The sequence below is a fragment of the Gouania willdenowi genome, chromosome 9 (genome assembly GCF_900634775.1).
Source record: "Gouania willdenowi chromosome 9, fGouWil2.1, whole genome shotgun sequence".
Classification (NCBI taxonomy): domain Eukaryota; kingdom Metazoa; phylum Chordata; class Actinopteri; order Blenniiformes; family Gobiesocidae; genus Gouania; species Gouania willdenowi.
The window spans coordinates 21,890,141-21,917,487 of NC_041052.1; the positions used below are offsets into that span (position 1 = coordinate 21,890,141).

The following is a 27,347-nucleotide window of genomic DNA, read 5'->3' on the forward strand; positions in this document are numbered from 1 at the left end:
GGTCTCCTAACCCTCTTCCCCTGGGAGAACCACAGCTGAACATCTGGCTTGGCATCATAGTCCATCAGTTCTGGCCCCTCGATGCTGATTCTGATGAGGTCCTCCACAGTATCAGGCCCTCATATATGACTTTATCCGATTTTGTGTTGAGAAGCCTCTCACGCAGACTGCAGCTGATATTGGGGGGAATTGTGTATGCACTGCGCGTGTACGCTCTATCACTCCGCTCTGCGCACTCAGAGCGTTCTTCCCCACCCACCGATCCCTGTCCCAGGTCCGATAAGCGCGCCCCACATGCGCTCCGTCACTCCGCCCAGCATACTCTACCCCGCCCCACTCCCCATGCGCTCTGTTGCTACGCATGCCCGGACGCCTCAGCACTTAACTCCCTGTTTCCTCCTTTTGGATTTTCAAAATAAGGTCATCCAATGCACTCGCACAGATGCAACCAGATGGAATTTCCACTCGCACACACTGAAAAAAATTCTCGCATATGCGACCAATTTGGTCACAGTCTCGAGCCCTGACATATCTCCTCCTTTCCCGACCTCGTACGGATCTTTGTTGTTGATTTCGTTCAACTTTTGTAAATATCTCGCTTTGCAAGTTGCATTCAAACTATCTCTGTAGATTGTTTGTTCCTTTTGGCTATTTTTTATCCAGTTTTGTCGTAATTTTGAAAGCTTTGGGGAACAAAAATGTATTGTGTCAAGACTTAAACAAGATGTAAACAATGAAAGGTGACACACCAAATGGCGGACTACGAAATTGTGGGTAATTAGCAGTGTTGTGCTAGTTACTGAAAAAAAGTAACTAGTTACCATTACTAGTTACTTCATTAACAAAGTAACTCAGTTACAATTTTGATTACTTACACCAAAAAGTTAAAATGTATAGTTTTATTTTAGTTTCTATTACTTTGCAATTTTTCAGTTTTTATTTGAAAATGTTTAGTTTACAGTTTGTTTGTTTTTTGTTTTTTGTTTTTTACATCATCATTATAATTGTTATTTTTGTGTGTGAATTGGGGTATTAGTCAGATGCAATTCTTGAAATGACCAGAACATAGAAAATAAAATAAACAATGTATTTAAAAGACTGATGAAAATGCATGTGCAGACAAGTTAAAAAAAAATAAAAATTAAAAAAATTAAAAAAAAGACTGATGAAAAGCTTCCCACAAAACAAATACAAACGTCCACAAGCAGCCTTAAGTACAAAACACAATACTGCTTCTGAGGTGAGGGTAATGTGCAGGGAAATGACCACCTGCTTCTACTATAAGGCACTTACTTGTATCGTTGACTCAGTCATCCATCCATGCATCCATCCATGCATCCATCCATCTTCCGCTTGCTCCCTTTCACAATAGCAAGGGTGACGTGTCTGTAGGTGTCTATCTCCAGCTGTCGTTGGGGGCTACGCAGGGATACACCCTGGACTGGGCGCCAGTCCATCGCACATGACAAAGAAATCTTAAATAGGCCCCACACTCTGCCGGTTTCTCCAAACTTTCGTCGTTGCTGACGCGGGCAGATATGTCAACACATGACGTCATAGACCATGAGGTTCCGTACATCTGAGCCTGTCGTAAAGCCGCAGCTGCCGGAAAGCAGCAGACCCGATAAAGATGAACCAACCTAAAAAAAAAATTATGAACAAAAAAAAAAATTACAAAAACGAAAACAAAGGGTGTTATGGGTGTGATTTAAGTTTGTTTCTGTTTGTTATCTTTTTTTTTTTTTTTCTTAACTTAACAAAATAAATGTTTTTTTTTTTTTTTTTTTTTTACTTCTAGTTTTTGTTTATTCATTCATTTTAGTTAATAACCCTGGTCCTGTTACAAAATGTAGGCATTTATAGTTTGAATATGATTTGGATGCATTTTGTTTCCAGTTAAAAGCAGCCACTTTGTTCAATAAACTCCGAAAACCATCGCTCTGTCTACACAACCATGCTTGTCTTTTGGCTTCACTCACAAATGTTTATTTTGGCTTCGCTCGCTCACATTTGACACAACACAGATTTATATAATGTGTGAAAAATGTTAAACAGCTGTTTGAGCACACAGATGTTTGAGTGAAATGTCGCACATTTTGTTCAATTCCACGTAGAGAAAATAAACATGAGGGCAATACGGAAATGACTCTTTTTCATTTTGTGTAATGTCACATCTTTATTGCTTTGGGTTGTACATGTAAGTGTGGATGGTGGGGGGGTCGAACTAGAAGGGGGGGATGCTGGACTCTGTCAGTGGCAGAAAGACAGACCACAGACAGACTGTCCATCCTTGTCAAAAGACAATGGCTCAAAATTCATTCAAAATTTGCTGTCAAAACTAACATTGACGTGTACAAAGGTTTTTGTTTCTCTGGTTGAAATGCTTGAATGTTATCTTATGTAATGTAATCAGAGGCTATGTAAGTTAGCATAAACAAAAATGTTTGGTAAAAGTGTAACAAGTGTTAAAAATATTAAAAAAAATAAAAATGCATTTTGCATTTTTTTGTTTCCAAAATAACTATTTCACATGTAGGCCTATACCTTTTATTATTTCAACGTTGATATAAAGTACAGTAAAAGTCAATGAATAAATGAAAAATATTGCGCACAACTAAAGTCAGGGGATAGTTACTTTTATTTGACTCCTTTTCCAGCTGTATTTTACCAAATGGCTTCTCAGCGCTTTACTAACACCAGTGCACTGGACCCATGCAGGGGGAAAAATGCATCCATCAAGTGATGATGGTTTGATTCCAGCCTGTCTGTGCGCAGTGGGAGGAATATGGAAACGGTCAGTCTGCTGAACGCGGTCACATGGACGGACGCGCGTCATGACCAAAGCAGTGAAAAGCAAAGGCTTCTTCTCACCACCTGTTAAGCTCCGACACTCTTCATCCACACGGACACAGACCATCGACCTCCTCTAAACACTTCTACTGCACGGTGGGTGGAACTCTTATTTTACCCGTTTGGAATGCATTGATCTGCGCAACCAATAATGAGTTTAAAGATTAAATATCGACTCTTTTTTTTTTTTTTTTTAACAATAGAAACAGATTGAAAATATTCCAATATAATGATAATAAAACAATCACTGGTTGTTTAAATCTTGTTTTCACGTTCTAGATTACATTAGTTGCTGGTTTTAGATAGTTTCATGCATTTTAATACATTCTATTTTATTTCATTTTATTTTCTATTTGTTACTGCAAAAAAAAAAAAAAAAAAAAACCTCAGAAAACATGATTGTAATAACTGGCAGCATAAAATGTTGAGCTCTTTTATGCCAGAGCCAGTTTAGTTCCAGAATGCTATTATATTTTAAGATGAATATCAGACATACAGTATAGAGATGTTAATCATAATGGCTTTACTGTATATGTACCTCTAGGTGCACTGATAGAAATATGTTAGAGTTACTTTCTCCCTGTCATCACTAGGAGTATGGTTTAAAGCAGTTATTCTCAAATGGGGGTACGTGTACCCATTGGTGTATGCAATGGCACTACAGGGGGTACTTGAGAGAAAATGAACAAGTGAAAGCAATGAAAATATAGAGTTTTGTATTGATTATTTTTAGTTTAAAATGAGAATCATAAAAATGATGATGGAAATGTTCTTGATTACATCATGAACTGAAAAAACTACAGCAATAAATCTATTCAGGAGGCATTAAATACTGTTTTATTCCACTTATTTACAAAATGAGATTCTTTAAAATGTGAGTTATCACTCATTCATTCCATCATTATGCTCTATAGTGGGTTTTTTTTCATAATATTCTGAGCAAAATGTTGTAGTCGGACAAAGGGACTTACATTCAGAAATAAAAGAAAGGGGGCACGCACGCACACACACACACACACACACACTGGATTGGTTTGGATTCATTTGCTCACAACGAAACTTCATTAGAGAGCATGAAGTATGAGTTTAGGAATACAGGCTAAACATATGTTGAATTAACTTTCAATTCTGCAATGATGTGTCAACTTCAGTCTCAGATACCTGTTGATGTGTGAACGTACTTATAATGAACCAGATTAAATCTTTAACACATTTATGACATAATGAGAAAAGATAAGATAACCTTTATGGATCCAATTTGGGGAAAATTCAGGTGTTACAACAGCTCAAGGCGCTATGAGACAGTGTAAAAATATCTATATAGCATAAATACATGTGTTTGGCTCAGAATTTGTTACATATGTTGTTTAGATATTGACGTATTTGACCTGCATCACTTGCTCTGTCTTTTTTAATTGAAATGACGTCCATCCCATTCACATTACTGAATACTAGAACTCATCTTGAATATAAGTTACATGTTTGGAGAAATGCAAGCATGGAAACACATTTTGTCTGTTCTCAAATAGTTAAGAAAGCAAAGTTACGCAATGTAAATTTTTGCATTTCTGAAATACAATAAATAATGAAGTCTCACCATTAATTTGTTATTAAATTCTGTTAAGTGCCATAATCAGTTTGTCTGTAACTACACAGTTATTGATAATGGACTGTATTTGCATTTTGGCCATAAGGCATTTTACATGTGTGGCTGACATGTTTTCCTCATTCATGCTCACATGTTTTCCTCTCTAGCTGTATACAGGTTGTTGTACTAGTGGCCTTGGAAGACTCCAGCAAACACAAGAGTTATGAAGATCCTGTGTTTTCCATGATGTCATCACCATTTCAGATCTTAACTGCAGGAGCCCTAACTGATCATCTAAAAATCTATCTTTCCAGATCAACTCTAATTGTTTTTGGATGGAGGGTGCAGGCAGTGGCTGGGCAGCCGAGCTCACTCCTGCTGGAGTGATGCATGAGATGAACAGCAGCACCACCACCACCACCAGCAGCAGCGGCAGCAACCAGGTCTTTGAGGTGCCACTGCAGAACGACTCGTCACCCCGCAGCTCCCAATTTGTGGGCGTGGAGTTCCTGCAGTCCTTCAAGCTGCTCATCATCCCCTGTTACACTGTAGTGGCTCTGGTGGGCGTGTTTGGCAACTACCTGCTCCTCTATGTGATTTGCTGCACCCGCAAGATGCATAACGTTACAAACTTTTTCATTGGAAACCTGGCCTTCTCTGACATGCTGATGTGTGCCACATGTGTTCCCTTCACTCTCGCGTATGCCTTCAACCCACACGGTTGGGTCTTCGGCCGCTTCATGTGCTACCTGGTGTATCTCATTCAGCCAGTGACGGTGTATGTGTCAGTGTTCACTCTGACTGCCATTGGAGTGGACAGGTAAGTCAGAGAGCCAGTGGACAGAACCACTGGAGGGAAGCCTCATAGACACTTGTGCTAAACCTCCCCCGCATGAATCATAGTCATATTGTGAATCATTGCATGAGCAGAACGAAGAAAAATAGGAAGATATGCAGCTAAATCTAAAATACAGAATTTCTACTTTTACTTTTCTCTGGAAGTGGTCTGGATTTTGTGGATTTTTATGCATAGCCTACGATGAAAAACCTTTTTAAGATCCTAGTTCTGAAGTAAATGCATAAGAAAAATGCAAGCACAAACAGAAAACATTGGGAGTTTAGTGCTAGAGATGATTGTTGCATCACTGATGGTCACAGAAATGAATGTACACGTGTGAGTGTGACTAGCTTCCTGTCCCCACTCACCTAAGTGTTAGCTGGGATAGGAGGCAGCCCCGTTACCACTGGAATGAATGAATGAATGAATGAATGAATGAATGAATGAATGAATGAATGAATGAATGGATGGATGGATGGATGGATGGATAAAATGAATGTCTCTGCAATCCAAGACTGTTCGAAAAAACCAATCAAAGTCTATATGTCATATTTTGGAGGACATATTGGCTAAACGACCAACAAAAATACACATAATGACAAAAACATATCCAAAATGACAACAGAAATACTCAAAATGACAACAAAAATAGGCAAAAGGACAACATAATATACAATATGACTCCAGAAACACAAGACGCAAAAAAAAACAAAAAACTACGGAACAGAAAAAGATACAAAACGAGCACTGAGTGAGCGCAAACCAAAAGGCAAATATCCTGTTTGTCAGATATTGGCAGTTATCTGAATCAGTGATCCTGATCATGGTACAATGATTATTCACAATTTAAAAGCTATAGATGAAATTTCTAGCTCGTGGCTGTGCTGTTGTGTGATCAAAACATAAAATGGAAAAAAGTAATGCACAAAGTCACCAGCAGGAGGTGTTGTACAACGAGCTCAAAAAGCTGAACCTAGGGATTTTGCAGTTTTTAATGCTGATCCGGATTCAGGATGTTGATCCGGATCATCCCCAAAAATCACATGTTCCTTATCCCATTTTGGATATGTCCTGAAAATTTCTGCAAAATCCATCTATTAGGTTTAGAGTTACACTCTACACAGACACATTTATAAAATAACGCGTGCAAAAACATAATCTTCTTTATACTGCAAATATAAATGTTAACAATGTGGACCCTTGGATCAGGCAATCACATATTTGTGGTCGTCTCTGCTCTAAAGCAACACAATAGGACTTAGTTCTATAGCTTTCTTTGAACGGCTGCTGTGTTGAAGAGCTTTCATGTGCTTATTCAATTAGAATTCATATGAAAGAAAAATCCTCAACGAGTCTCTAAAAGAATGAAGTGGTACAACTGACAAAGTATGAGGCTCATCCTTCATCCATCCATCATTCATATTAAAACCCACACGTTTCATAATGAGAAGGAATATTTTCATTTTCGCTAAAGACACAGCAGTAGCATGGGATTAGTGTTGCTGGATGATCTTTGCACTGTATCTTCCAGGGTTGGGCTCAATTACATTTTTTAGTTACAATTATGTTTTCAATTACCCATGTTTAATTACAATCACAGTGACCAGCATTTTTTCCAATTACAATTAAATTCCCATTATTTTTTATCCTCAGAAAGGTATTACAATTACGTTCTCAATTACTAAAGTTCAATTACAATTAATCACAATTACTTAGCCTGAAATAAATAACCTAATACATGTTAACCTTCCTCTTGTGTTAGCTTTCTGTTAGCATCTCTAATGGTAACAGGTCCTAAATCAACTGTAAAATACACTAAAAACAAATATCTATCATCTAATATTGTTCCTATCTATTGGTTATCTTGTTAGGCTTCCTAATCAATGAAAATATAGGTTTTAATATTTTTGGTGTGGGTGAGCCTTTTTTGTGCCAGTATACCCCTCGATTTATTTATTTTGTGTCGCACGTTTGCTTATTTGTTTTTCAGTCTAACAAAAATATTCAAACGTAAATTACAATTTGAAAACATATATAACAAGACTGAAACAGGCAGAAGCAAAATGCTTATATTCCCAACATACTGTAAATAATATTCAAATAAGTTAAATACAAAACATACAAGAGAAATGCAAGCGTTCAACAATTACATATGAGCAGCCTTTTTTCAAATAATGCAAAATAAATAAATACATATACACATGTACCCTCTTTCATATACAACATTTAACTAATGCCAAAAAACACAAACATACTGTAAATCTATTGCTTCACATAACCCTCTAAAATTTATTGTGACATTTTTTAAATTAAACATTGTGTCACTCATTTTTATTTCTTTATCAACAGAATTCCACAAATTAACCCCAAGAACAGACAGACATCTTCGTTTAACTACTAATCTTGCTTTTGGAAAAATAAACATAAATTAATCTCTTGGGCTGTATTTGCTAGTCTAGTGTGAAGTTTGAACACCTTCTGGAAAAGCATGTATTTTTGCTTTGAACATTATTTGTGTTATTTTATAATAAACAATATCTTTAAATTTCATAAGTTTTGATTTAACAAATAATGGACGTGTGTGGTCATAATATCCCGCTTTGTTCATCAATCGTATGGCCTTTTTTTTTTTGCAATAAAACAATATCAGTGATTATGGTTTTTAAAAGTGGTTCCCCAGAGTTCTACACAGCACGTCATATATGTCAGTATCAAAGTATGATAAATTGTAAGCAAGGAATTGTAATTAAGTAAATATTTTGTTTTGTATAACACACCAAGTGTTTTTGACATTTTTGTCTTTATATAAGTTATGTGTTGCCTCCAAGAGAATTTGTAGTCAATTATGACTCCCAAGAACTTGGTATCAAAGACACGCTCATTATTATTATTATTATTATTATTATTATTATTATTATTTAAATAATTATTATATAATTTTTTTATGGTAAAATGTGGAAGGAATGTGTCGAACTGTACATAGAACTGTAACATGGTTCCCCAGTTTTGCATGAAATTATAATTGACAATTTTTATAAAATTTCATAACAATTACAATTACAAAGTAAATTATCGAGACTCAATTACATTTTAATTACGATTACATCAGCAACATATTTAAGAAATTACAATTACATAATTACATTTAACACCATAATTGTAATTAATTATCAATTACAGTATAATTGACCCCAACCATGGTATCTTCTCTAACTTGTCTTCTGTGCTTCTTCACATGCAGGTATTACGCTACAGTTCATCCTCTGAAAAAGCGCATCTCCGTCTTAGGATGTGCTTACCTGCTGTCAGGCATCTGGCTTCTCTCCTGTGGTCTGGTGGCTCCAGCTGTGGCCCACACCTACCACGTGGAGTTTAAGAGTGAAGGCTTCACCATCTGTGAGGAGTTTTGGATGGGCCAGGAAAGAGCACGCCTGGCTTACGCCTACAGCACTCTCTTCATCACCTACGTCCTGCCTCTGTCTGCGCTCTGCATCTCCTACCTGTGCATCTCTGTGAAGCTGCGTAACTGCGTGGTACCTGGGCATCACACGCAGAGCCAAGCTGAGGCCCAGCGAATGCGCAAACGCAAGACCTTCCGGCTGGTGAGCCTCGTGGTAGCGGCGTTTGGCATCTGTTGGATGCCCATTAGCGTGTTCAACGTTCTACGTGACATTGACATTGATCTGATTGACAAGCACTTTTTCCTGCTCATCCAGCTACTTTGTCACTTGTGTGCCATGAGCTCGTCCTGCTGTAACCCCTTCCTCTACGCTTGGCTGCACGATCGCTTTCGCTCCGAACTTCGCAAAATGTTCACGTGTCGTCGCCGCATTGGAATCTCAGCCAACAACTGTGCCACAGCTAGCGTAGTTTTGTGAACCTCCACGGATTTTACCAGAGGTGGGTAGTAACGAGCTACATTTACTCCATTACATTTACATGACTAACTTTTTAGATAAATTGTACATATCAGAGTTTAATGCAACATACGTTTTACTTTTACTTGAGTGTTTTTGTGAAGAAGAAACGCTGCTTTTACTCTGTTACATTGAGTTACATTCCGCTTGCTACTTTAACGCTACTGTCATTTTGTATCTACATTGCTATAAGTTTTTTTTTTTTGCTAATATCAGCCCAATTACAACATCATAAGTAACTGTCAAATGTGCATCATTTAGGGAACATGCTGTAGTCTCACATACACCAACTACGGTTGTAGAGTACGTACCATAAGAATTTCTCCCAAAAAGCTACACTGAGGGGCGGATTCGCTAAGATCTGAAATAAAGGGTGGTAAACTACATGCATCCCTAAATCCTTTGGTGGCGCTGTTTCCTCACCTGCTGTGGAGAATTCACTAACATTGCGGCACATAAAGGTGCATGTATAGACGTGGTTGAGACCGCCCTATTTAAATGAACATTTTGCTCGTTTAACGTGGAGAGATGAGAGCACAGATGCACAAAATTAAATTTTGAAGAAGTTCAATTGGAGTCAGATGGACTTGTCTGTCTGCTGCACAAACATTTAATAATGTAGAAAGCAGAATAAACGAACAAAAATGGTTGTTTAAAAAACAAAAACAGGAGGGAAGGGAACAGGGAGGAGAGACTCAAAGTAGGAATGGAAAGGGTGGGGAAGAGTTGATTATTTTAAAGTGAGATGTGAAGTTGTGTTGTGTAATCAAGCCAGTCTGGTGACAAGTGTGAAGCTTAGGTATAATGGTGGTGGCTGTGGACAAAGGGAAGGAGTGAGTGGTAATGCCTAAAACAGGTATTTGGGATCAACGTGTCTAAGGTTAAGCCCAGTACGAGTTTTATCCCACAGCAAAAGGCATGCCAGTGCATCGTAGACCAATGTATGTGCAAGAACCTCTACTGCAAACCCAAGTGCTGCCCCGGGCCCGAAGATGCAGCCAGGCCAGCAGAAAGAGCGGGGGCCAAGGAGCCCCAGGCCACCCCCCACGACCAAGCAAAAAACAATAACTTTAAAACCTTATGATATTTTTTTCCCCTCATTTAATGTGGGTGCTCCGCTTGGTCCTGTGACTTTGCTCTTATCAGACCATGGAAAACAGATTTGGACAGAAACGGTCCTATTGATCTGCCATCAATGAGTTAATTGCGGAGCTGATCAGCTGATTCTGGTCTGATCGCCATCAACGCGACACAAGCGTTTTATGGTCAAAACTTGGAGAGAAAGACACAGGAGCTCCCTGGAGTGGTGCGTCCGGAGCGACATCCATAGAGCGCCGCACAAAGCGACTCTCTGCACCGCAGCCACACCATACTCCATACGCGCCGCCGCGGGTGCACAGCTTTTTCGCTCTCACACACGCACTTCACTCTGCATTTTCTTTTTCAGTGGCTGTTAATATTGAATATTGTTTTATTTAAATTATTTTTTTTATACTAGAAAGGTTAACTGGAGCATTTTTTTTCATCTCAGCTGTGTTTTGTGTCAATATTCAGTGCAGATATGATCTCTGTGTGTGAGTTTGCACTTGTCTGTGGGTCGTACTATTTTTGGCACATAAAACAGTCACCGCAAACAGTTCCTGTTTTGATGAATTGCATTTCCCCCTCCCATTTTTTGTGCCCCTTATAAGATCTGCCTACTTTACATTTTCATCAGAGGGAAATGTGCTAAATGGATTGTGGGCACATTGTGAGGCACTGAACACGTGCAGTCTGGATCCCCTGGTGTTTGTACCCCTTATTGGCACGTGGATTGACATTGGCACACATTTTAATACCCCTAAACCTTTAGTGAATCTGTATGTTATATGCATAGGCTACTTTATTCCTGTTTTTCTATCTAACCTGGTCCTATTGTGCTGTTTCAAGAGTGTACATTTGGCATAATTTATGTTTTTTTTATTAAGATTTAATTTATTATTGTTTTAGTTAAAGTAGTTAAAGTGATATTTGTTGGACAATACCTGAATTTGCACATTCCTTGTTTTTTTTTTTAATTTATTTGACGTTCACACTCTGATTAAAATAATAAATAAATAAAAAGTTACTCACCAGTTACTCAGTTTGAGTAGTTTTTTTTTTATCTGAGTACTTACTTACTCTTACTCGTGTAACTATTTTTTACTTTTACTTGAGTCATGTCTATCTAAGTAACGGTACTCATAATTGAGTACACATTTTGGCTACTCAACCCACCTCTGGATTTCACCATTTATCCTGCTGGTGTCCACATGTTGTCCCATCCCACCACTTTTTAGGACAAGGGATAAAACCCATAAAACATAGTAACACAAATCACATAATGTTGAATATCCTCCAAAACGGCAAATACTGACAAATCAACCAAAATAAAGAAGTCGAGATTTGTTCATACTTGCTTGATTTCAAATTGAAAACACTACGCCAGGGTTACAGGCCTGATCATGTCAGCGCACAGTCCACTAAGGGACACTCACAGCCATGTACCATACTTTGAGAAAGACGAAACACTATCAATGGCAGCAATGTCATCAGTTTATCAAATAAAGCTAAACTGTCTCCACCAATGAAAATAGGAATATAATCAATGTTTGCTTGTACTATCATGTGTATTCAAGCTAGCATAATGTCTAACTATTTCAGTTAAAGTCCCATTTGATAAAGATTAGTCACTTGTTCAATCAATGCATGAACAGGCAAACTGACGAAGAAGAAGTACAAGGAAACAGGTGTAGATTGTAGATATAGATGAAAGCAGATATAAAAACAAGTTGAATGAGAACACATACAGTAATGTAAAATACACGTAGAACTATTAAATGAATTCTTACAATATGACATTAAATAGATTAGAAAAGTTACTATAACTTGGGAGTGACCAAGGGTTACTGTGGCAAACAATTGCCTTTGCAATCAACTGATAGATCTTGATCAATGACACATGCCCTATCAATCATTTTTATAGGCTGACAGAGAAAATCATCATTTAAAAAAATTATTTAAGTTGTTGGTTGGAGATATTTTCTACTAAATTGATAATAACAGACAAGGATCATGGGCAGAAGCTGTATGAGGTGCTCACCACTTTGCATCACTTCTAAGCATATTTAACAGCTAATGAGTCTTGTTTTACACAGCAGAACATGAATGAATGTAATAAAATTCAATACTGAAAGAAATTAAGTTTGGTCCTTTTATATGCTATTTATTGACATTTCCTACATGCTTGATTTGTGTGAGGCTGGCATCAGTTAGTCAACCTCATTTGTTTACTGTATGCAGTAATTTAACTTGTAACAATGTTAGATTTTTCATGATCTATTTTCAGTTATGTGTAACTCTGATTCATTTAAAGCAACAGTTTTATCTCAGAATGTTTAAGTCCACATATGAAATCACTGCAGATCTGAGGGCATATCATTAAACCATGGTGGATGAAAGGTGGATTCTGATTGGACAAAAGCTGTTACGTACACCAGTGGTTCTCACAGTACTGCCTTTCTCTTATTTTTGACTACAACATTTTGCTCAGAATACAATGAAAAACAACTATAGAGCACAATGATGGAGTGAATAAGTGATAACACACATTTTAAATTATCCCATTTTGTAAATAAGTGGAAAGAAACAGTATTTAGTGCCTCCTGAATAGATTTATTTCTATAGTTTTTATTATTTCCAGTCATCTCCCGCCTGGTGTGAGATCAACTGACCCTTATATTTTCAGCTCAAGTTCTAATCAATATTATTTGTTGTGATCATTTTTAACTAAAATAAACATTATTTATTCATATTTTTAATGCCTTCATTTGTTAATTGTCCACTCTCAAGTACCCCCTGTAGTGCCATCGAATACAGGGTAAAAACATGGACTTGAAACTGTTTTATGTTATGGGAAAAGAAACATGTCAGGATTTTGTTAACCAACAGGAAACACATTATTCCATTCCTGTTTGTATTGCCAACCTATTCTATTAAACATGTTTCATGTAAAAAATAAGTAACAAAAAAAATTATATAAAAGATGCATTATCACTCAATATGAATGGACGTCACGACTGATGTTTCCAAGGTTACAATTATAATAGATTGCATGGACTTGTCTATTCTGTTCCTTAAGAGTACTATAACTGAATAAAATTTTAAATATAGCTAAATATGCCCCCCCCCCCCAAAAAAAAAAAATCACATGTAAATGGTGGACACAAAAGTGAATCATTCTTTTTTATTTCAAACAAATAAAAGCAATTACATTGCTTAGAATCTGGCATTATTAGAAAAACATTCACTAAATCAGGTTGTGTACACTCTGCAAGTTCAAAGTGAGAGGTACCCCACATCTTTCTAATCAGAAAAGCATGAATAAAGTGAGCTTAAAAAAAAAAAACACAGCTCTAGTCTTATTGCATTTCTGATCCAGATGACCAACAATTATAGTTCATGAAGACAAATCTTATTATTGCCTTTATTGAGTACCTCAGTGTATCGCTATATATTTAAATTATCTCTTAGGTGTAACATAAATACAACACAAACATCAGTGATCAAAAATATACATTCATTCAACAAAAACTGGATAGATAGGAATAATTATTCAGTACAAGGTAGCTGCTTGCTTGTAGTTATTGCTTTTTTCTCAATAGGCACAATATATTGTTAAAAGAAAAATTACACTGTGGTTAGTATAATAAAGAGAAGACTGTTGGCTGAAGGTGAGATGCTTCAAAGGTGCAAAGGCTGGAAAAGTCTTCATTATATAAAAAAAAAGGTTGTTACTGCTAAAGGTCAGAATCTCAATCAACTTAAACTAAATAAAGCTCAGCCCAGTTACTATCAAGTATGAAACAAGCTGACACACAATCCACAAATATTAATTTAAAGAAATAATTTAGCTATAAGATTGGAAAAGGTTACATCAGTACCTCAGTGTCACTACAAATACATTCATTTGCTTTTGTAAAGATTGTTTTATTAAGTAATATTGTTACTAAGGATATGATTCTCAAGCATATTCTACCATCTGTAGAATTAAAAAGTGCATATTCTCCAAGACCTCCATAGAGTTCTTATCACATAAGCTCTTATAAGATTGTGTTTACCAAACCAAGGCATATAAATATACAATATACAATATCGCTTAGGAGGGATTGTGTCTTTTTGTGAACACTTCCTCACACTGGTTTGCCAGCAGTGAGGGAGTTCAGGATGCCGGGTTGCTCTTCTATGACGCGGACCAGTAGATTATCTATGTACTCTTCCAGCTCCGCGATCTTGGCGTGTTTTACCGAAAGGTCTGTTTGCTGCTTTACCACCAGAGTTATCAGCTCCTCCTGCGTCAGCTGCGAATACGGTCCTGTGTCGGTCAAGTTCGGCACCTAAAGGGAAAACAAGTGACATGAATTAAATGCATGTGCTCATTCAAACACATACAGTACATAATGCTTTGCATTTTACAATACCTGAAAAAGTATGGTTTAAAAAAAATTATATTACATTTTTTTTAAAAAACACTGGCTTTATTTCAAAAGAACTGGAGTTCTCACTGATTTAGTTTTATGGAAGTGACATTTTTTTAACTTTTTCCCCTAAAAACAAGTTAACAGCTGCCAATAACAACAATTATAGTATGAGCAATTATCATTCATTCTCTCAAAAACATATATAATCATCTTGGGCCATGTTCACACTACATTTGTACCAAAATTGTTGTTTGAAAGGTGATATGTCATATCAAACTGTATCTGTATCAGTGACAACATTAAAGTACCTTCATCATTCCTGATTTGAAGTCCTGGACCTTTATCCCCTTAACTGCTGGAGAGCTAGTTGGATGCTGAGCTGAGCTAAGCGGTTTTACAGCATGAGGCCTGAAAGGAAAGTACAATAATTAATAGCGTACAAATCACAAACACATGACATTCAAACAAAGTGCAAGCTCCAGAAATAAAAACCATTGCCGAGAATATTGACAGTTGTAAGCAGAAAGAAAACAGTATGCAAATCAACTTGTTTTTTTTGTTTAATCATTGCCTCCCTATAGATTCCACATTCATTTAAGTGCAAAATTTTGATCTAAAACCATTGTGAAGAGATTTGACCAGCAAACCCAGCTTTCTAAATCAATCCCAGCTTCAAAGATAAATCCCAGCAACATATTTGCCTTCCAAAAATAATGGCACCATGTGCAATGCAGAATGTTCTCATTGTGTTGACCAAGATAAACAGACCACGAGTGCACAACAGATGCCAAGATTTTGAGAACACCCTGCTCAGTCTCACCTGCGTGCAGATAAACCTAGCCCATCGCCACTGCTAATCTGAGTACTGACAAATTGAACGTCAGAAGGAGAAACCCACGCTTGCAAAGGTGTCTTTCCCCTGGCCAAGTTTCCCATCTGAGATGCTGGCTCCTCCGTGACATGCGACTGGGGTTCTGAGGAGGCAGTAAAGGGTTTGGCTCCAAATGGATCTTCACCTTCAGAAGTTTTGCTTTGTTTATAGTCATTAGTTTGAGACGGCAGCCTGAAAGATGAGTTTGTAGAATCTCTTGCAGACAAGGTTTCTTTTGTTGTTGATTCTCGCTGAGACAAAGAAGTCTTACTATCTATTAGAGGTGTGGAGGGAGGAGTTTTCTTTCCTCTCTGTGAATTTTTTCTTTGGAATGCAGCACTGATCTGTTTTGAAACGTCATCCTTATGACTATAAGGGCTTTGTTTGCTTGATTCACTCAAATTAATACTGGCAAAGGGATCTGATGGTTTTTCTTGGCTAAAGATTTTGTCGAGATCATCTGGTGTCATCCCGCGATCTTCCAGTTTTTGTTCTTTCAATGCATTTGGGGTAGAATGACTCTCGACACTTTGGTTTTGTTTTTGCTGTTCCCAGGGGTCTTTAGAGAGAAGATCCGAACTGGGGAAAGGATCAAACTCTGCTAAACCATAAATTTCCTCTCTGCTGCTTCTACTGGAAACAGGCAATGTTTGAATGTTGCCATTAGTTGACATGACTTCTTCGCTGCTCACCTTTTGCCTGGCTCTAGCTGTTGGTGTGTTTTTGTTAATACCTCCAGGAAGGTTTTGATCGGCTGATAAAGTTATTTCCGAGGTCCCTTGGTTGGGCAGTCTGGGTGTGTATGATGCTGGAGCTGATAAGTTGTCCAGCATTTTTTTTGGATCAGATCTTCCAGGACTTAAAACAGCAGAACGATTGAGTGTGACGTCAGACTGGTGGGAAAAGTTTTGGGTTGAGCTTGAAACAGAATCTGTTTGAGGCAAGAGTATTCGCTCTGGCTTAGGAGGACCCGGTGCTGGTCCTTTCTTTGATAGCACAGATCTACTGTCCTGAGGGTGAGTCTGATAAGGCTTTAACTCAGAAATCTCTTGAGATATAGAAGACTTAGCACCTTGCCTATCCTGTTTTGGGTCATCCACACTCATCTCAGGACCCAGCAGTTCTGGAGGTAAATCCATGTTTCTTTGATTGACTTCAGCAATAAGATGATCCCATTTAGTTTGTCCTTGCACACCATGCCTCTTCTGCGGGAAAAGGGTTTCATAGTCTGGAAGTGGTACAGAAATATTTTTGTTTTGTTTCATGTCTTCAGCTTCCACATATGCAGGATTCTTTATTTCTTTAACAAGACCAGCATTTTGTCCATTGCGTACCTCTGGTATTGAGTACAATGGAGGAAGTGGGGCTCTTCGTTTCTGTTCAGCCATAGTTGATGATAAATTCCAGGATTCCACAAATTCCTCTGACTTTAAGGTTTCTGTATGGCCTTGGGGAGAACCGGATAGGGCTTCACCTATGTATGATGGAGCCAGAGATGAGTGGAGGGTGGAAAAAGTTTCAGGGGACTCAGCTGGGACACTAGATAAAGTGGAGTCAGAGTTGTCAGGGGAAGAACACCGCTGAATTGGGATTTGGCTGTCAGTGGGTGGAGAATCCAAAGATTGAGGCAATCTGCCGAGGGGTGGAAACACAAGGCCTAAGGGTCAGTATGACCACAACATTAACATTTTGTCTACAGCCCTTCACCATTTTAACCAGCCCAACAAATGACAATAGGAAGACAAAAATATCTGAAATATTAGCATGTATAACTTCACATCAAGTAGGGTTTAGCTAGATATGTATATATCAACTACAATGTAGTAAATACAAGCGGGAACAATGAGATTGACAATAGTCATTACAAAGTACAAATAAACAAATTCTAACCAAGTATAAGCCAGACTAACGTTGGCTGAAAACCTAACACAATGTAATGCACACATTTCACTTGCTGAGACAAGATCTGCATCAAAAATTCAGAACCACAGGTGACAGAGACAATCTTACCCTCATGACTCAGACTTTAAGAATTTGATCCCATCAGCCATTGAATAAAGAAGTAATAAAAAAAACTTAAGTTCTTCAAATCAAGAGCACAAAGAGCAACACAGAGGTTACCTCTCTCCTTAGAAGCCTTGTTCACTCTAAAACGTGTTCAACATCTCTCCAAAAGCCACACCTTATCTATGTAGAGAGCAAACTGGTCTGACTGGTCTGGTAACCTTTCAGTGGAATTCAAAAGTTTTGGTAAACTAGAACATCAGGTAATATTAGACAAACAACACTCAGTGTTGATTTAAGTTTGTTAAGTCAAATAGAATAATAATTAAAAAAACAACAACATTGATATTTATTGGGTTTCCTTTTAAATTTGCATGTGTTCCCTTTTTAAGGTTGCAATTCTGGTAAAAAAAACAGCAATCGTATACAAACTTCCCATCCATATTGTGCATCTCTCTAGTTGGATGCCTTTAGTTTACAGTATAGAAAACACAGCAACTCCAGAAAGTACCAACCTGTCATGTTTCAGCCATGTGTGTATGAAAACAGGCAACAAACAGCCAATAGCAAAACAAGCATTCCAACACTGCTGTACCAGTATGAGGATCACATAACCTGAGTGCAGTTGTTTACAGTTCAGAGGAAGGCCTACCTGGGTTTGACCGCAGACACTTTCGCAGAACGGTTGAGGAAGACGGTGGCAGAGGGAGTTTGTTGGTCACGGTTGGATTTGTGAATTGCAGCTGGACTTTCATCAAAGCTGGTAGAAGTATCTGAACTGAGAGAGATATCCACAAACGGGTTGCTTGTGTGGTTAGGGGCTGGCTGATCGAGATCATTGGATGACTGCTCTTCTTTCTTCTCTTCTTTCTTTCTGATTATTCCAAACAGAGACGACAGCCTGTCACTCATGGAGGCTTCCTCCTGATGCTTCTGCTCCTCCATTCTGCGGCGCTCCTCCTCTAGCCTCTGATTTTCTGCAGCCTCAAGCATCCTGCGTTCTTCATTTTGCCTCCTCTTCTCGTCCTCCTCCTCCTGTTTCTTTCTTAGGGCTTCCTGCTCGAGGAAGCGTCTCTTTCTCTCAAGTTCCTCTTGTTGGCTACGCTCCTCTTCCTCTTGCAGCCTCTTGGCCTCGGCCTTGATCGTCTCTTCTTCCTCTAGCCTTCTTGATTCAGCTCGTCTTCTTTGTTCCTCCTCCAGATGGTGCTGTTGCTCTTGGAAAGCTTTGTCTGCATATTCAGTGCTAAAGGATGGTGAAGGGACAATAGAACTTGCAGTGAAGTCTGATGTTTGCTTGATATCCTCTAAAGAGGTATTCAGACTCAGTGTGGATCCACTTTTGGGCTCCGTTTCTTCTGCGTACACGTGGCTGCCATTAATGCACACAGCGTTTAGGTCACTGTTGTTCTGCTTGGAGCGGCCCAGCAAGGAGAAAGGGCCCAGAGACCCTTTGCTGTCAGAGCTTCCTGTACGCTTGTGACCTAAAAATTTGAATTTCTTTTTAGCTGTGGAGGAGAGCAGAGAGAGTATCTGGTTATATTCCACATGGCAAGCACTGATAATTACACTTTCATTAACTGATTTAGTGTAATGAGTTCAGATAATGGACTTTGTAATTGTAATTGCCAGGAAAATTCCATAAAGATTGTCATTTATAATTTAACGCAAAACTGGTGAACCTTGTTACAGTTCTATGTACAGTTCTACACATTTGTGGTTAACAATTATTAAATCATGTTCCATATCATGCTTTCTAATATTTTACCATTGAAAAATAATTGAAAATGAAGGGTATAATTACACAAAAAGGCTCAGATGCCCACACCGCTTTGTCCAATTTCAGGGTTATGTAACTGAATATTACTGAGTGTAGAAAGGTTAATTACCCTCAGGAGTGTCTACGTTAAGTCCAGAGGACCTGCTGCCACTGAGAGAAGAGTTCTTCTCAGGAAGTGTCCCCAGTGTTGACATGGACTGTGAGACATTACGCTGCAAATTTGATTTTGGGCCAAAGAGTTTTTTAAGCTTGGATTTCTTTTTTTCTGGAGCGGAGTTAAGTGACCTTGCGTCGGCCTCTCCCTCGCTGTCTGTGAGGACCTGGGAGACCGAAGGAACAATAGCTGACGCAGAGTCAGAGTATCCATCCTTTTTTTTCCCACGGACTTTGTCCTTCAGCTTAGAGATGCGGGAGCGTGGTTTGTCCTGCATGGAGAGGTCGAACATGCTTGCTGACAAGTTGTTTCTCAAAAGCTGGATATTCAGCAGCACCTCCCCTCGATCCTTGTCCTCCTTTCCAGCTTTATCTACAAGCTTGAACCATCTGGAAAACACAATAAATGAAGTAGATGAAATATTTGCAAACATAAAATCTAAAGCTGATTAAGTAGAATGTTTGAATGACACTTTGAATGAGAAACCTCAATAATAAAAACAAAAGCCCAGGGCCAGCAGTTAAAGGCAAAATCATTTACTTAAAAAGTAAATTAAAAGACTGTTTGCTAAAAACATTTTGGAGACTACAACACAACAAACTTATTGTGCTACCTACCATAGAAATAAACTGTAGAATGAACAAGACTCCCATGAGAACATCTCCACATTAGCTGCCATTTTACTAGGTGCAAACTGCACACAGCAGCCAGCTTATGTCCATGTAAATATTCAGGACAGCTATCAAATATATCAAATTAAACAGGGCTTTACACTAACTTTTCCACTGGTAGCATTGGTGCCACCAACTTTCTCAGATAGTCACACCAACAAGCGATTGCCACACCCATTTCCCCCCCCCCATGAAGGACGTTGTCCCCATTTCAGCTGAGAGCTCGTCAGTAATTTTCAACTTATTGAGGATGATATTAAGAAAAACTGAATATAAAGACCTAAAATAAGCAGAAATATTTGATTGAACTGAAAAGTCAACTTAATATTTTGAAAATGATACTTGGCCACTGTTTTTGTTTTGTTTGTTTCTTTTAATATTTTGCATTGATACTCAAAATCTCTGTGCACTCACCTCAACTCTATTGTGTGTCTGCAGCAACTAGGCTTTACATCGATCTGATCAGCTATATTGGATCGGCCGATATTTTGCATTTTATGCAATTAATGTGATCGGCTGTAATGTCTTCATTCACCGATCCAATCAATGACGTCATTGTCGTGATGAAACTTTCGGTAGATGCTCCCATTGCATTGTTTTAATGTCTCTCGGTTGGAGTGGAGTGGTTGAGTGCCGGACTTGTTTCCCAGTGTCTACTGGCTCTGAAAGCGGGGACAGCGTCTGCTGTGTGTGTATGTGTGTCAAAACAGAAATCTCAATATATCTTGAATCTGGATATATTTCCCAGCCCTAGGATGACTCATATTGTTTAATAATTACACCTTTACTAGCTTCCGGAACATGTGTATTCTCTTCACTTCAGCGCAGCCGGTCCAGCGCTCTGTTGACCCTTCTTTTACTTTTTCATACGATAAAACTTTATTACATTTTCCTTTCCTAGCCAAGTAATACAAATATTTTTTTTTCACATCCTTGCAATGACTTAGTTTAAAAATAACAACATGGCTGTTGATATGAGACACTCATGCTCTTCAATCTTCCCTCACTTCTCAGAAAACTAGTCACTAGTTCAATCAGGCAGAAAACTGATGAAAGTGTGAAGTGATCTATTTTACTTTATCGGTCTCCTGGTCCTTCCTCATTGCTTTTGTTGCCTATTTCTATTTTACATTCACAGTGATGCTGTAGTAAACATAGAAAGTCTTAGTGTGTGTGTGTGTGTGCCCCCCACCTCCACTGTGCACATGTGAATACGGAGAAGTAATAGTTTATAGTATCTGTACTTCATTTGAGTATCAATACAAGTGGGTAGGACTAGAAAAGATTTACACTTCATTTTACCCCTTTTGAACATGAGTATCTTTAATGAGAAGATTATCAAACATGATTTTATTTATTTTATTAATATCCTGCTATATCACATTGTGTTCTTGGTTTTGCTTATTGTGTTTTTGGATACCTCTGCCTCCCTGGACTGACCATCTGTGTGCTGAATCCCTGCATGCCTGACTATGCCTAAGAGAACAATAAATATTGGTTTAATGGACCTCAGCTCCACCTCCGTCTCTGCATTTGGGTCTGCACCTACACCTGCATGTGACGCATTTTGTGAAAATTGAAGTCAAACACGCTTGTTTTATGTATTATATGTACACACACCTTAAGCTCTGAAAGACTCTCAAACTGTTCAAAACAGTATCATCTCCATAAAAAATTTAACTGTTTTTTTTCAAAGAATAAAATGTATTAAAACCAGAGTAAAAACACTTTTCAGATGATAATTTGTAATAACATCGGTAAAGTCTCTTACCTGCAGCAGCAATTTCCCATCAGAATTTAAGCTTGTAAAATGCACAAATATTGTTTAACTTCTAAATACTGAGATCAGTAAGAGTTTGTCCAACCCAATCACTAGCATTAAGAGAAACCTGCTGAAGTTATCGTTGTGTTTAGCTTTTGACTTTTGAAGGCGATCGTCTGGTGGAAAACTTCTTTGAGTTTAAAGGCCAAGTTAAATAAATTGGCTCTTGCTATTATTACCTCTGCCAGAAGCATAAGTTATGCTTTAGAGTCTGTCAGCGCACATTTCACTGAGATCTATTGGGATCCTCTGCACTTCATTGAGACTGTATTTGATCCATGTTATAAAGATCATTACTTTGATGTGGGAATAAAGCAGCGTGCAGTACAAGAATTGATCCACGCTGCCATGGATGTAGAGAGCCCACTAGAGACAGGAAATGCACAGTGCAGACAGTCAAAGACTGCTCAGTGTCAAACACACTTCACTGTAATTAAGCAGAGAAGCTGCTCTTCATAAAAAACTAAATGCTCTTTGTGTTTTTATGAGAGAACATATTTAAATTGATTCATCTTTCAGCAGCCCAGTCAGTTAGAGGATGGTACATCATTATTTTAATGTATAATTGAGTGGGATCAAGTTCAACTTTTTTCCCCTTTATATTATGCATTGTTAGAATGTCAATGCTAAATAAATATTCTAATATTTTTATTTTTTTAATTGATTTATTCATTGAGGCAATAATATTAATTTGCATTGTCCTGATTTCAGGAAGTTTATTACACAGTCAGAGTCATAAACTCAACGATACTAATATTTTTTGGCGAAATAATTTCTTTCAGTGTTTTTGTTTTAGGCCTTGTTTCCTTAAATATATTAATTGCACATATTAATTACCTGGGAAATTAAGAAAAAATATCAAGGTTGAAAGTCTCACATAAAATACGTCCAAACCAAACCTTCTAGAGGCATTTCAGTCCTCGCCAAAGCAAAACACATTCTGTGTCACAATTCCCTCCACATTCTCTATTGTTCACTAGTCTTGCCATACTTAGATTACTGTTCAGAGGTTTGAGGAAACACTTAGAAAAGTTCAACACAGCCACTAGTAATACTACAAAAAAATACCATTAGAATAATTCATAATGCTAGTTTTCGAGAACATACAAATTCCTCATTCTTATAATGTAAAACTTTAAAATTCTGTGACTAATAGAATTCAAAACTGCACAGATTATATATAAAGCAAAAAATAATCTACTGCCAGAAAACAACCAAAACATGTTCTACGAAAGAGAGGGGGTTACAAAGTAAAGGGAAAGTTAAATTTAAATGTTTTAAGTGTCCGAACAACTTTGAAAAGTTTTTGTATGTCAATTTGTAGAGTAAAATGATGAAACAGAATGAGTGTGGAGCTAAAACAATGTTCAAACATAATTCAGCTTAAAAACAGGTATAAAGAAATTATTTTCACGAGGTACAGGAATGAATCTGATCACTAATCAGCAGTCGTTTTTTTGTTGGTTTTTTCCTATTTTGATGATTAGCTATGGACTATTTGTGAATATGTAGATTGTTTAATTATATATGGATAATTAATTGTATTACTAATTGTACTTATGAAAAGAAAAAAAAAAAAGCTAAATCGGTGGTGAATAAAGGGGTAGGATTAAATAAGTCTACACTTCTTCCTACTCCTTTTCGGACATGTAATTTTCAAACCCGACTATCTCCTCCAGAGTAGGCAAGCATTAGGATCATCCTGAATACTAGATATAATGTACATAGACCCTAAACAAACCAACCTGCCTCGTGTACATTTGGCTTGCTAATGCTAACCACTGATAAATGCAGACAAACACAGCTTTGTTCATGTTCTGGCCTTACAGTGTGTCCTCTATACAGAGTCAACAGCGATTGTAAGGCAAAGATTGGACTATTTTCAGAACAGTTCAGTCTAACAGCAAACCAAAACAAGCCATTAGAGTCATTACTAATGTACTGGGTGTTTCCTGTTTGTTTAGTTTGAGCCTAGCAATATTAGATGATCCCTTTCTCCAGCTGTTTAACTGAAGGAAAGCTAACATCATAAATCATTGCGTAAAAAAAAGTCAATTATAAATGAAACGACACTGAATATCTATCATTTTGTTTCAAGGTTTGGTGTGATATTTCATGACACCCAGATCATCCGATGGGAGAATAACTCAGGAAACAAGCGTGGGGAGTGAACCAACATTCCTTCAACTTCCAGAGAGGCAAACACTGTGCTCAGCCAGAGTCAAACACTCCCCATCTTCCAACCTGGAAGAAGAATGCTAAGTCAAATAATGGCTAACCGAGTCAAACCAGAAGTGCACTTTCAACATTTTCCAGCTCATCTAGAAATCCTGTTTCTCTAACGTCAATCACTGTGGGGCGTGCCCTTAGAAAAACTTAAACATTAAGGGCTGAACTTTAGCTTGTGTGTTATTGTTTTTAATAGAAACATATGATTGTTTCCAAGATATAATGACTCACTAGTCCTGCTGTGCAGGTTTCTTCTGTTAATCGTCAATGCCACGTGTGTATTCATTAACGAAAAAGGAACAAGTGCAAATGCCATGGGGAAAAAAAGAGGAACTATTGTTAGATTGTATACACTGACATCATTCTCTTCTAACTTCTTTCTTAATATATTTCCACTAAATACATAATATATGAATATAAAGGCTTATATTAGTGTTCTTAAAATGATTACTGAACCTAAACTTAATGTCATTTTCAAACTATATTTTTTCTGTACTAATTGAAGGCTGAAAAGTGATCTTTTGAAAGGAGGGGCAAAAGTCTCTAATGTCAACACTATCGGTAGCACAGTGAGGGAAGTAATCTAACACCACCGGTCTGCAGGGCAAAAAAAGAGTTCCAACCAATACAAAGGGGAACTCAGAAGAGACATTAACAGGGAATACAAAGAGGCAGAAATGCTGAATTGTTACGTGAGATGAACTTTGTCATAAACCAGTGAGCAAACAAAAGATAAGGTTTCAGATAGGCCTACAATAACCCAGTAAATGGTTTAATCTCTTCAACATATTAAAGCTGTTCTTGTCTTGGAGAGTTGGTATGACTTCACTCCCCTGAGCTCAAAACATTGTGTTTTACCAAATATCACATAAAGATTAAAGTCAACAATAATAATAGTTCTCCTGAGTGTAAAAGGTTTAGAAAGTCCAATTACGTTGTGTTTATTAAAAACTTTTGATTACGTCATTCAACCTTAAAGTATCATTTTGGTGTGGTGCCACCTCCACCCATGTTACACCTAACCACGGGTGTCACTCTGACCGACATAATCCCTCTGGGTGTGAGCAGATGTACTGTGAACAAATAATTGCTGCTGTGCAATGGAGTGTAGTGAGAAAACCATTTCCATGGAGCTGCCTCACATGTCCTGCTCACTGTGTTGGGTTCATGACTAGACCAAACCAAACACTGTGGGGTTGGGCCAAAACAAAAAGCTGTCAATAGGAAGGAAAACATGACTTCCATGCTGTTGAGCATGGTTTTTATACAACAGGAGAGTGACACAAATGGCAATCTTCTGACTCATTTTAAATCCACTGCAGGTTTGCAAATACTAGGGGTGCCATGACACAACTAAATTATTCAGTAGTGGATCAATGTGACTCCTCAGTAGCTGGGAGTGAATATGTTAGAGAATTAACTCTAGATATTTAAAAAAATAGTATGATTTTCAAATACCTAGCTAGCTTCATCCAAGCTAATTTCCTCCCTTTCATATTCCAAAATTACATATAATTGTAATCTCCGTCTTGTCTGTAGGAATGTCTGGCTCTATTTTTGGACTGGGGGTGTTACCTAATTTGTACCTTGAACCACCTGGGATTGGTTCCAGTGATGGGTGATAGTGGACAAATAAAAAAAAAAAAAAGATGGAGGAGAGTGTCAGGGCAAAAATAGTTTTTTTTTTTTTTTTTTTTAAGGATTTTTTGGGCTCTAGTGGCCTTCATATGACAGTTGCTTGACAGGAAGGGGATCAGAGAAAGCAGGGAATGACACGCAGCAAAGGGTCCCAGGCCGTCCATCTTTGTACTCTTTTTTATTTAGTTTTATAATAAACCTTTTTTATAAAATCACCAATGCCTCGCCTGGACTCCATCATTCAACAAGAGCAATAAATCATGCCTCCAAATGAGGTCAACCGTAAATTTGCTGTAACAAGAGATAGTTAAGTGCTGCAGGGAAAATCAAATGACTTTTCTCAAAACAAGTAATGATTAAACAATGGAGATGTTCCAGGCGTGGAAAAAAAAATCTATTACATATAATTATAGTTTCAAATAGATCATAGGTGTTTGTTTTAGTTTTTTTTGTAATTCATCTGTGCTTAGCTGTTGTGCGTGCAAAGGAAAACTTAGGCAAACCTAGTGAATATATATATATATATATATATATAATTTAATTTTTTTTACACGTATAAAATTATATTTTATGTCTGCATATGTAGGTAGCAAAAAAATAATAAAGTCACGCGTCAGGGTAAATTACGTTATCATCAGTAATAGGGAGGGCTACTGAGCATGTTAGGTTGATGAACATAATACTGTCAGTACCTTTTAGCTTACATAAAAATTGCCAACATGATATGGAAGGTACTCGTGTTTGATTTGTTTATGTGGGATTAAGGCTGAATTTAAAGTAGAACAGCCATGATGGACGATGCCTTCACTTACTCTTGCTTCTGTCGGGACTTGTTGTCATGAAGCTGCAGCAGGTTGACCACAGCCTGTCCCAGGAACTTGTCCAGTCCCACCTGGGCTCGGTGCATGACGGTGACGTACAGCGTGCAGCGCTCGGTGTTCCCCGGATGAAAGAGCGGCAGGTCGAAGGAAGCCTCCTCTTTCCACACCGGGTCAGTAGTTTTCTCCGCCACCGAGGTGGAGAACTTGTCCTTCGCCACCTGGATGATGGCGTAGGCGTCGTTGGTGCCATTCTTGCCCTTGGCCCGCAGATTCCGACCTTGGTGCACCGTTACCTGGACGCTCGTAGGGAACCATTGCTGGCTCTGGTCGGCCAGAGACATCACCAAAAAAGTCCCGAAGAATTGGACCGAGTTATTTTGTTAAGCAGGGAAAGAGTCGGTTCACCTTTCTGAACTGTCCCACCCCGGAGCGTCCTCTGCGGTTGTGGTTTCAGGAAGCTCAGACTGGTGTGCTGACACTTCTGTCACCTAAGCCTCTAAATACCGCGTGAGTCCCTTTAACGTTAATTACACTGTTTAAATAACTTATTTCACTCTAGTCTGGCTGACACAAACAACATATGACTCCCTCTGAGAAGCTTTGACGACGTCTCTCTAGTAAATTCTTCCGTTCACTTCCCTGGTGTCGTGAATTCCCGCCCACACTCTA

General features: G+C 38.1%; 2 protein-coding genes across 5 annotated transcripts; one reads left to right on the forward strand and one right to left on the reverse strand.

The window, feature by feature from the left end:
- Nucleotides 1–2,894: 2,894 nt before the first annotated feature.
- Nucleotides 2,895–9,857, forward strand: prlhr2a (prolactin releasing hormone receptor 2a). Its single transcript, XM_028457963.1, has 3 exons — nt 2,895–2,946; nt 4,753–5,258; nt 8,518–9,857. The coding sequence occupies exons 2-3, from the start codon at nt 4,774–4,776 to the stop codon at nt 9,152–9,154; spliced, it is 1,122 nt and encodes a 373-aa protein (XP_028313764.1). The 5' UTR covers nt 2,895–2,946; nt 4,753–4,773; the 3' UTR covers nt 9,155–9,857.
- A 3,567-nt stretch (nt 9,858–13,424) lies between these two features.
- Nucleotides 13,425–27,347, reverse strand: rab11fip1a (RAB11 family interacting protein 1 (class I) a). Of its 4 annotated transcripts, none has more exons than XM_028456713.1 (6): nt 26,670–27,347; nt 19,453–19,886; nt 18,219–19,071; nt 15,512–17,194; nt 15,000–15,099; nt 13,425–14,607 (listed from the first exon to the last, which is right to left on the reverse strand). In XM_028456713.1, the coding sequence occupies exons 1-6, from the start codon at nt 27,017–27,019 to the stop codon at nt 14,404–14,406; spliced, it is 3,624 nt and encodes a 1,207-aa protein (XP_028312514.1). In that variant the 5' UTR covers nt 27,020–27,347; the 3' UTR covers nt 13,425–14,403. The 4 variants fall into 4 exon arrangements, with proteins under 4 accessions (XP_028312514.1, XP_028312515.1, XP_028312516.1 ...); XM_028456714.1 differs by having other exon boundaries at nt 15,590–17,194; nt 26,670–27,346; XM_028456715.1 differs by lacking the exon at nt 15,512–17,194 and having other exon boundaries at nt 26,670–27,344.